The 11,502-nt window shown below is 36.7% G+C and overlaps 1 protein-coding gene and 1 non-coding gene across 2 annotated transcripts in view; both read left to right on the forward strand.

Annotated features, from left to right (window-relative positions):
• Positions 1–6,225, forward strand: part of GRIK3 (glutamate ionotropic receptor kainate type subunit 3) — a 269,833-nt gene extending 263,608 nt beyond the window's left edge. The window contains 2 exon segments of the mRNA XM_072408450.1: positions 2,455–2,705; positions 4,592–6,225. Of these exon segments, the coding sequence (XP_072264551.1) occupies positions 2,455–2,705; positions 4,592–4,786 (446 nt within the window). The 3' untranslated portion in view covers positions 4,787–6,225.
• Positions 1,126–1,182, forward strand: LOC140321951 (U7 small nuclear RNA). The gene has a single exon (XR_011919069.1). It is a non-coding gene; the product is annotated as a U7 small nuclear RNA (small nuclear RNA).
• Positions 6,226–11,502: the final 5,277 nt, after the last annotated feature.

Genomic DNA, 11,502 nt, shown 5'->3' on the forward strand with positions numbered 1-11,502 from the left:
TCAGAAGACACCCGGCGCTGGATGAAGAAGGATCATCGGCGATCAGGTAAGAAGCCGACCGGCATCTTATGTTCCGCTGGCCGGTATCTTGTGTTCCGCTGGCCGGCATCTTGTGTTCCGCCGGGCGGCGGAACAAAAGATGCCGGGTGGCGGAACAAAAGATGCCGGGCGGCGGAACAAAAGATGCCGGGCGGCAGGACAAAAGATGCCGGCCGGCATCTTACCGGTCCCGCTGGCACCCGACGCTGGAGAGGGAGACCGACGGACGACGATGGACGGAGGACGACACTGGAATATGAAAACGACGCTGGATGAGCACAGAGGGACCAGGTAAGTATGGATGCGACAAAAATACGGGGTTAACCATCCCAGCCTTTTTTTTTGCCCGTACGAAGGTCGGGCTTAACGGCTAGGTGGTTAATATGCTGAAAGGCTTATTCAGTGCAAACGGAATGAGGAATTGTAACGTACAGTAACTCCAAGCAACAAGTCAAAATTGGTTTACTGAATGTAGAGCAGACAATTTTTGACTGGATTATGGCAAAATATTTTGGACAAAGGGAAAGTGATACGGAATCAGTACATTCTAGCAGCAATAGAACAGAACTAAAGCTTAAAGTGTGTACTCCTTTGTCTCCTGAGTGGGTATAGTCTCTTAAAGCTGAGCTCCAGTAAATTTATCACAATGCACCAGTTTCTCCCTTTACCACCCTCACCCCATACACACACAATACAAGTCACTGCAGTATTTCGTCATAATTGAATCTCTACAATGTAAGCATTGTCTGTTGACATTTAGCAATGTCTGCAACATACACTGTAATTGCACGTCAGGGAATAATAAAATAATGATCAATGATTTACCTATTGGCTGTATTATCTTTGCACAAAGAGTTACAGCTGCCATTCATGACTCCTAAAATTTAATACAGTGAATCAAAATGTTCTGTAGTGCAGATATGTGTTTTTTAATGCACTCAACTCTTATCAGAAGATAAAGTACAAACACATTATGGCTGAATTTGAACAAAGGTAGGGGTAAACTAAGCCTGCAATGCGCCTTTTAGGTTAAAAAAAGAAATTGGAGTCATGGGATAATATAAAGTATTTGTTATTCTGGAATATTTGTATTACAACTCTTTTACTATTTGTTCAGAAGGTTCTTGGTTTACAGGAGCCGCTTCTCGGCATTTTGGCTAAAATCAAGTGTAGTACCTAATCCTTCCAGTGTGCAGGGTGGATCGGCGCTGTATTCCTGGCAAGAATGCAGTGCATTAGTACCTCTGCTAGGATGGTGTAGCTCTGTAAGGGGCCGCCCTATGCTAAATCCTCTGGCTAGCATCCACCAGAGAGAGGCATGGGGCCTGCCCTGATAAGGAGCCCCCAGATAGTGGACTGTCCCACTGGTTGGAGCGGGGAACCCATGGTCTGGCTATCAGGTCTTGAGAGCTGACCGAATGGGCGGACTCGCTGAGTGTCGTCACCCTGGAGTGGCAAACTAGGCATATCCGAAAATGGGGTACACTTTTGGCATGGTGAACCCATTTTGATGTATGTGTACACAGGCACGTCACATTGCTGATTTAGCACAATTTGGCTAGTGCAGATGGGCATTTTTTTATCCTTGCCCAGTATGCTATGCACTGAGCACTTATTTTTTATGTATTTTCCTGTTATGGCACTTGTCACTGGTGTGGTAGTTGTGTGCCACTTTCGATGGAGGGTGCTATTCCCTTATGGGCTAGCCCTGAAGTCTTAGGGAGTACTTTGGCCTTACAGTCAGGTACTCTCCCTTACTAGAAGTCTCTCTTCGGGAGAGCTCCCAGCCTAGTATCTGTTGGGACTGCCTATGCAGTCCCATAGAGAAAAGTACCCCGTCTGACTTTGGCCAGACGGGCTAGTAGGTCCACTTCAGTTGGGTGGCCTTGGTACCCAGCCCTCGTCAGGAGCTTCGCTTCAGGGGGGTCTGGGGAAATTGGGTGGTCCTTCTTCCTTAGAGGAGGGATCACAAATAGTACCGCAGTGCACCATTTTTGTGTGGTGTTTTTGCACTTACACTTTTTTTCTGAGCACAGGGTTTTTGTTTAGAGGTTCACGGTACGTGAGATTCGAAAAAAAAAATGTTATTCTGGAATTCATTAAAATAACTAAAATATATTAACAGTATAAATAGAATTTTGTGTTTTTGCAAAAAAAAATTAAAAAATAGGATGTTTTTCAATATTTAAAGTGCATTGCAATAAATCTTATTACTGGGTGGGTTTTTAACTTTGTTACGAAAAAAGCCTTTCGCCTACAAACATTGCTGCAGTTACCTTACTGAACTGCAGTCAGGATCTGTTACTTTTGTATCCACTGGTCATGATACCTCCATCACCAAAGCCAAACCTACTTTAAAAGTCTTGGTCCTGTTTTGCGGGTTCGATTCTTACATCATGGTTGTTCTCTTTTTAGGTTCTCCATATAGAGACAGAATCAGCATTGCCATTCTTCAACTGCAGGAGGCTGACGAAATTCACAAGATGAAAGAAAGATGGTGGAGAGCCGGAGGTTGCCCAGAGGAAAAAAATAAGGAGGCCAGTGCTCTAGGGATCCAAAACATGGGAGGCATTTTCATTGTGTTAGCAGCAGGACTCATCCTCTCCGTAGTTGTGGCAGTGGCAGAATTTATATACAAACTAAGGAAAACCGCAGAGCGAGAGCAGGTCAGTTCTCTTTTATACACTTAATACACACATTGCCAATAAAAATCACATTACACAATACATAAACACACAAAACTACAAAATGTATGAATATACAAAGCATAAAACACACAAAGGGGCCAGTTCACAAAGATCAGTGTTATTCTTTTCTTATTTTATCACATTTTTGCTTGTTATTGCAAAATCTGTAATTGGTATTCTCTTCTCCAGTCATTGGACTCGAATTATTAAAGCTCTCGAAGGCTGGAGAAGACACACTTTCATCGGTGAACCAGATCCAGCAAACCTGGAATGAATTTCCTAAAATTCTTTTGCTATTTGTTAGCACATGTTTTTAATTATGCACCAGATTAATTCCAGGTTTGCTGGATCACCCAGGTTCACTAATCAAAGTATGATTTTTCCAGCGTTGGAGAGGTTTAATAAATTAGGCCTATTGTGTAGCTTACGCTAGTGTCCTTTTAACATCACACACCATTTTTATCTAATGCTGTGATATTCCTGGGATAAAAAAATGTTTAGGGTGTTATTAACTTTTTTTGGCATTTATTTTGGTCTAAAAAATGTCGAAGTTGTAGATTTTTTAATTTTAATTTCACCACATTTTGAAAGATAGAAGGATTATCCTTTTCATCTGCATAATAATTTTAAATTTAGGACAGTAAAAAATAGATATAGAAATGTAAATTTTTCTGAGCAGAATATACATGTCCTCATCACTACAATCCCATGGATAGATGGATCATTGAAATCATGCTTTTTGTCCTTGCAACAGGAACTAGGTGATTAGTCACCAGGGGTAAATTTAGATATATTACCATGGATTAGTCCATGGCATTGCTTTTTAAACATTTTAACATTGGAAACCCATTGAAATAACTTTTAGGTCTTCAGAGAACTGCTACTATAACTATTATATTCACAATGCACAGTACATTAGTGTGGTGGTCACTGGGAAGAATGCTTTCACATTGCTGTCCAGTAGGAAGATTACCATCCTTACAGATAGCCGAAAAAAGATCATTGGAGTCACTTAAAATGACATGAGAAAGACCAACTGCTCATTGCTCAAGGGGCCCGTAACAACCTTTGGAGGAATCCTGGTTGAGAAACACTTACCCATGGACTGTCATGGACATGTCCCCCAGCTATTACGCTATCTGAATGGATTATTATTATACTATTACATAGCAAGCATATGAACTGCTTTGTGATAAAACAAATACTATCTGATAATATCAAAATATCAACTGAAACAAAGGCATTTTACATAAAGACTTTCAAAATGAATTTAAACAAGGGGTTTATTTCTTAATACCTTGGTCTCGCCCTCTGTCTTTGATTAAGTACATACCAAAACCTTAGTGGGGAGTAAAGGCTCTGGTATTTGCCAATTAAGTGACAAAGATTAAGGCTTATCAAGCTTTAGGTTAATGTGCACTTTATGAGAACTCAAGGCCCTGGTATTGGCATAGCCTAGGGGGATGAATTAAAGAGAAAGGTGAATTTAAAGGAACATCATATTTGTAACACACAACCTGACACATTTACAAATATTTATTAATGAATTAGGCAACATTTTGTTATGTACTGTTGCATCTAGACGACAAGTCATTTTTAAAAAGGTCCCCGGACTGGAGTATTTGCTTATCCCAAAAACATTGCAAGCAGAAATACTTACAGTACTGGGTAGTACACATCTTTCTTGGGTATTTTACTTTGGTTACTTGTTTTATAAGCAAACCTCCCACTTGTCACCTTTTTAAATAGATATATTTACCATTATATTACTACCATATATATATATATATATATAGTGCCCATCTTTCATAGGTAGCAAAGCATGCTGTTTTAGGTCACTTACTTTATTCTATTTCTTTTTTTAGCGTTCTTTCTGCAGTACAATGGCAGATGAGATTCGACTATCCCTTACTTGCCAGCGGCGTGTCAAACACAAGCCACAGCCTCCTGTCATGGTCAAGAGTGACGCAGTAATTAACATGCACACTTTCAACGATAGGAGACTTCCAGGAAAAGATAACATGACCTGCAATACTGGATTAACACCAGTGTTCCCATAGATTAATACAAATGAATGTGTGCACAAAGTCCAGAAAACACCCCAAACAAATGTTCATGCCCTTCAGCGGTTCTGACTTACAAAGAGGGCACCAAACCAAACTTGTGCTCTACAGCCAGAAGTCTTCTGTTTACAAACAAAACTTAGAGGGAAATGCCAAGTTAATTTGTTTTCAGTGGACTTTGAAATGCCACAAAGACTTTGTGGCTCTTTTGAGCATGGCAATAAAAGAACAAAAAAAAAAAATACTTGTTCATCTCCTTTCTACTTTGCCCATGGAAGCATTGACTTTAAAGGAGAAAGGAGAATCAGTTCTGTCTTGTTGTACACAGCACACCTGACACATCTATGCGTTCTGCCAAGCTGCTCAGCGGAACTCATACTTCAATGCTGTGCCTATGAGGAGTTTGCAACAGGCGCAGACTTTATGATATGTCTGAATCAGACAGCTAATGGGTCCTTTACTGTGGCTGAATCATGAAGATTACTGCTTCAGAACTCATGCCAATGTACGAGATACAGCAGAGGAAAGGGAGCTAATACCATCATCGGTGACCTGTGCTCCCTTTCTTTGCACAAGATACTTAGCACGAACCTTTAAACTGAAAAAAAAAAAAAAAAAAAAGGAAATATTATCTCACAGCAATGCCATTCTGTAAACACGTAAATTAACCATATGTCTTTATTTTAGTTCAGTGAGTCCTTAACAAGCTATCACCTTTCTCAACTTTCTCAAATATTCCAACAAGTCAAGCTGCCAACCCAGAAAACAAAGTAACCAAAGAGGGTAACATATGTTATACACTTGTCAAAAGTTATTACCTTGGGTAGTAAATAATAGCAAAAATATTATTTTACCCTGTGAGTGGAATTTATTGTTTCAGATAGTCGTGAAACTATGGTATTATGTGATTTGGGATTTCTGTACACTGAGGCGGTGAAGTGTAGTTATGCGGCTGTCATACATTTGTGCCCATGATGTCATCTTCATATTTGCCTTTGATAAATCAAATACAATGCAGTTTTGGAAAATTTACCCAATTTGGTGCAGCTTTTTTTTTTTTGTTTGGGTAACACACAACATTGCACCAAATACTATCACTTGTGTACAATATGTATTTTAATATCAATGTATAAATTTTTTTTTTTTAAGTCATAAAACTTTACCTTGCTTCCTGTAAAATGAGCTTTGTTGTGGAACAAGTATTGGGTAAAGGAACACATACAGGGTAAGCCCTGTACAAATCATATACAGTGTCAATTTGCAATGGCTTAGATACCAGACGACATGTGGGTTCAACAAAGGCCCATGAAATGTTGCCATTTCCTCTGTTGACAAACAATATAGGCATATAGGCTAGGTACTGCGTAAGCCAAAATATGTCTGTCTCTACTATGTTTAATTGTATATTTTAATTATAAAACAGTTTTTAAATTGTGTTTCAGTTCTTGGTTCCTTTGTTGTATTGCAAACCAACTACTAGTCATGGTCTCTCTATTCTTCAAAGCAATCAGTCATGAGATCCAGTACTTGCATTATGTATAGTGGACTATAAGGTGAAAGTCAAACTGAATGCAACCTGTGGGTGTTAATGAATGCTTAAAAATTTGGTGCAGTACAAGTGGTTTTATCAGCCTAAATAATATTCGATCAATTATTATCTTTAATGGACATTCATCATGCAATGTCTGCTTATCGTTGAATGTACACGGCTATAAACTGCAGCAATTTTATCTTTACATCTTGGAAAATATGTTTTCATGATGAGTGCTTTCAATGACTAAAAGCCTTTAAATGGTCAGAATGTAAAACAAAACAATACATACATCATCCCTTATTCCTACTTTTATTAGATCATACAAGGCCAAACTGGAAGTGGCTTTTCAGGTAATCTGGGAGCTGCTTTTTCTAAAATTATTGGTAAAATCTTTTTACATTTTTAAAAAAAATCAGTTTTGTTAATAGAAAAGTTCAGCTTGTCTTTTCTCTGTCTTATAAAATTTAAAAAAAAAATCTTCAATAACATGAGCACAGAAAAGTTTGGACATTTAATGAATAAGTTCTGTGTAACATTTCTAAAAGCTGATATCTCAAGGCTAATGATGAGAAAATGATCCTTACATTTCTATACTAGGGTGATGCAGCCTAACAGAAGGAAGACTTGCTGTGGCTTTCTATGACAAAAAAGCTATGTATACATTTTTATACTGAAAGTTAAATAGTCATCAAAATCTTCAGGTCACGCAAATTTGGCTGATTTGCTAAAGACATTTAGGCTATTCACTTATCAAGATGAATTATCACCTTGGGGGGAATAATCCAATTAGCTTGGTTAAAATAGGGCAAATTCACTTTACAAAAAGTATCAAATCATGTGCAGGAGAATCTAAAAGAGCAAGATTTTACCTTGCACATGATTGGATGGTGGAAGTCAGCACAGCTTTATCTCATTTACTAATCTAAATGATGTCCCTTTCAAGGAATATGATGTAAAGTGTCTATATTGCTTTAGGTAATCATCTCTATAGTGTTAGCCCAATGGCAACCAATTTGATTTTACTTTCGATCGGTATTGCAACTAATATGACTTGGTATGATAGATATACCTATGTTATTCTATTGTCTTTTATGTGGAGTTATGTACCACCAGTATCTACCAGTTTCATCTCTGCAGGCAGCTGACACATCTGATATACATTATAAATATGTCAATATTTCAAGAAGAATATTTTCTGCTTTTTGGTTTATTATTTGGATTATAACTTATTTTGAAAAAATATCAACATTCATCATGCAGTACATTAAACAGTTGAATTATAGGGAACAAAATATTTTTTAGCAGGCAGTAGTGAAAGCAGGACAGTGCTTTAATGCAGGAAGTTGACCATATCATAATTATCATATGAGATGATAAAAACTGTACACATAATTAAGCAGTGAATAATGTATGGGTATTGTGTATTATGTTATTTTTTCTAGTGGCTCAGTAACAGTGTGAGGGATTTAGTCCAAAGTGGTTTAATTTTAATGGATTCAAAGAACATTTTTTTCTATTCTGATTTTTAGAGAGAATATGAGAATATAATAATTTGTCATTATCAGAAGCTAGTGAATAATGGTGTCATCATTCTCATAACAATGGCTTCGCTGGTAATACAGGACCCAATTTCAAATCAATATAATTAAAATAAAGATCAGCACTATAAAGTTATATGTACTGAACTTTGAGAATGAGACATCACATAAGCAGAAAGACAGTGCCATAATTTATTCCCATTTATTTGACTTATTTTAGAATCTCTTATTTTCTTATATAATAATAAATGGATGTACCTTTCATTGCACCACTAATCCTTATTTTGAACATGATTAGGTTACCCATACAATGTACACAATTCTGGTCTAACCCATATAAATTACCCGCCTATACAAAACTATATAGTAAAAAGAGGATACTGCTATTTAGAACCTGGTATATAGCTTTTACTAATCACTTGCACCATCACACTGGACAAAAAATTTGTAACAACCTACTGCAGTCTTTCACCCCTCCTCTACTATTACCAAAATGCTTACCTCTCCAGCCACCAGTGCCTCAAACACATTATAATTGTGCATTAGAGTCTCAGCTCTCAGTGCACACCTTCCTTCTTTTACTCTTTTTTTCTGGTGTTCAGGGAATAATGGGTTAAATAGTATATTTTTTTTCCAGTAATAAAACTTGCTGTATTTAAAGTGCATATAATCTGTACATCAATTTATAACTGGTCTAAAAGTAAAGCGTACAAAGGACTGATGCAGTCTGTCGATAGCATTAACTCAGCAGCTTTTGTTTTTCTAATTCCCCCTTAACATAATTTTATTATCTGTTTAACCTGCTGGTATATAATTAATTTCCCATTATCTTTGACAGGTCAAGCTATGCAGCACAAGTTGCATGTACAGAAGTTAAGACAAACCATTTACCATTGACAGTAGTACTTACAATGGTCAAATTATATTTCTATTGCTTAAAACCTTTTCCCTGCAAAAAATACAGTTCCAGTAACTACTTAGAAAAACATTAGCTGATGTCCCGCGTTAAATTGTTGATTACCTAAGCCACTCTTGAACTGCTGCTTTCAAAATAATGGCAGATCAGGTTGCTCTTACTCCCGACCTGCCCTTAATTTTAACTGCATAGTGTTGAAGGACAAAAAAACAATAGCTACTTAGTAATATGTGTATTGAAAGAATTCCTGGCATGGGTTTTTTACATTTTATTCAAAACAGTTTCCATAAAACACAACACAATTTAATGCATGGGCAAAGATAAAATATGGTGACTTTGACAGGAATAACTAGAAATAGGCTAGCATAAAAAGCTCCTGACACATTTCGCAGATGAAACTGCTTCTTCAGGGGATGGATAGCCAAGAGAAAGCTGTAAAGCTCTAAAAAAAAACAGCAAATCAGTAAGTCAATTTTAATAGCTTTTTCATAATATAAATTATATCATCAACAATGAAAGAAAAGAAAATGTATAGGTGCCTATGCCAGGAGTTTTCTAATAAAAAATTCACTACTTTTTTTTCTTTTAATACCCATATTACTAAGAAGGTTTTTTAATCTTTTTACTAGTACTATCTTCAGTACTAGGGACATGGCTTTTCTGCTATTTTACAATCACTTTTAATGCCTGTATTATTTTATTTACTACATAGTATTGCTGGGGATGCTTGTGATTTCAAAAACCTGACACCCAAGATTTACCTGTCATTGGGTCAGGAGTATTGCTAGTTGGCTTCTTAGCATGTGTTCATTATAATGCCAAATCATTGAGGTTGATTTATTTATCACTCTGCAGGGAATAATTCACTTAACTTTGTGAATGAGGTGAAGCTCTGTTGACTTTAACCACCAAAACATGAGGAAGCAAATGTTGTTTCTCTTTACATTTTCTTGCATGTGATCAGGTAAAAGTAATTATTTTTTTTTTGCCATATTTAATAAGCATTTTTATTATCACAATTATCCCTTGCAGTGTGATGATTCAGTTTGCTTATTAAGCAGCTAACAACTCGTTAGTAAATCCAACTATTTAAAAAAATTCAATCATTAACCTATTTTATTCCTTTTCTAAACAGTGTATATGTAGCACTCACTCCCTTAGGAGTAGCTGAATTTTTCTGGGCTCTCTCTTGTGGTGGGGAAAAGACACACACATATTCAGTCTTTTGATAGTGTCCAGGGATTTTATTGAGAACAACTCAAACAGCAGGAAAAAGGAGCAGGGGTGCAGAGTGTCTGAAATAGCACACACTCAATAGAGGACAATAGAAGCATTTACAGTTGCCTTCTAAGAGGAATCCTTAGACCTTGTTTTATCTCCATTCCAGGTTCAGGAGACAGGCATGTTCCTGATGTTAATCTTCCCCATGGATTAATGGGCCTCTCGCTTTCTCACTGGTTTCTCACCTGGCCTCAAAGGTATCCTAGAGAAACTCGAACTTAGCTGGGCTCGCCCTTCTGAACCTGCCGATCCTTAGCAGTCACTCAATTCTGGGACTCCCCTTACCCCTGATTTTCCAAATATTTATCCCTAAATAAAAACCTGCTTTAGTGGGTGCCAATTTCAGTGATTGGGTACAGGCATAATACCATTCACTGATGACTGGCCCCCTCCTAAACAATAATAAGGAACCCCCCCCAACAGGAGAAAGTGATTGGTCGCTCAGGATAATAGATGTGTACAATGGAAATGTCTACATTCTTAAGATTTAAAGAGGGGCACTACATATATGTAATTTATACATTTTATTTTTTCTTGATCATGTGTGTATGTCATTAAATATGGTTAAGAGTTGGATTAATTATTATGGTATATGGTTTTTATGTAAATAGGTCTGTGTATTCGTAGTGTATATAGAGTTGTATGTATATTTCCAGCCAATAATATATTTTTTTTAATTATTTGTAACCTATTTTCTCTTAAAAACACAAAATGATATATTGATTGATAATGCAAAAACACAAAAGTGTTTCCACAAAAGTGAGATATTTAAAATCCCCAAACATAATACAGACCTGTAAAAGCTGGTCTTGCAAGGCAGGAGGCTTAGTATGTTGGTACTAAGGTGATAAATTTGACAGATGAAGATTCAGAGTCAGCTATCTGGAACAATGTAGTCACCCTGTTTAAAAGATGAGAAGTAAAATAAAATGTGAATAGATTCACTGTTGCGTAGATGATATTAAACAATAATGAAACAAAACCTGTTGTGTTATACTAATGACAGACTGGATCATACAGGTATGTGCCATTTTTTTAATTTTGGGTATAGTTCCGCTTAAAGAAAAAGTATTTATATCTGCTGGAAATATCATTTAAGTATAGAGTCACTTTAATCAGTTTAACATTTTATTATTTTAACATTACTATGAAGAGTATCATACTTTTTCTCAGTTAAATAAAATCAATTGATTCTGATTTGTCTCATTACATATGTTCTCCTTTTTTGTTTTTTGCTTCAATTTTCTGAACTGAGTTCAGACAATTGGTATTTTAGTGCAGCATTTACTACCGCTTGGTGCCTACTGTCACTATCACACTTGGCATCTGGGAGTGGTATAAGGCTGCGTGGTACAAACTCCTGTGAAGACAATGCAGTTCTGCAATTTTTTTAATGTAAATTCAACTGTAAATGTCTAGTGTTTGTTGAAACCACTTGTAAACA

Source organism: Pyxicephalus adspersus, chromosome 1 (assembly GCF_032062135.1).
Source record: "Pyxicephalus adspersus chromosome 1, UCB_Pads_2.0, whole genome shotgun sequence".
NCBI lineage: Eukaryota > Metazoa > Chordata > Amphibia > Anura > Pyxicephalidae > Pyxicephalus > Pyxicephalus adspersus.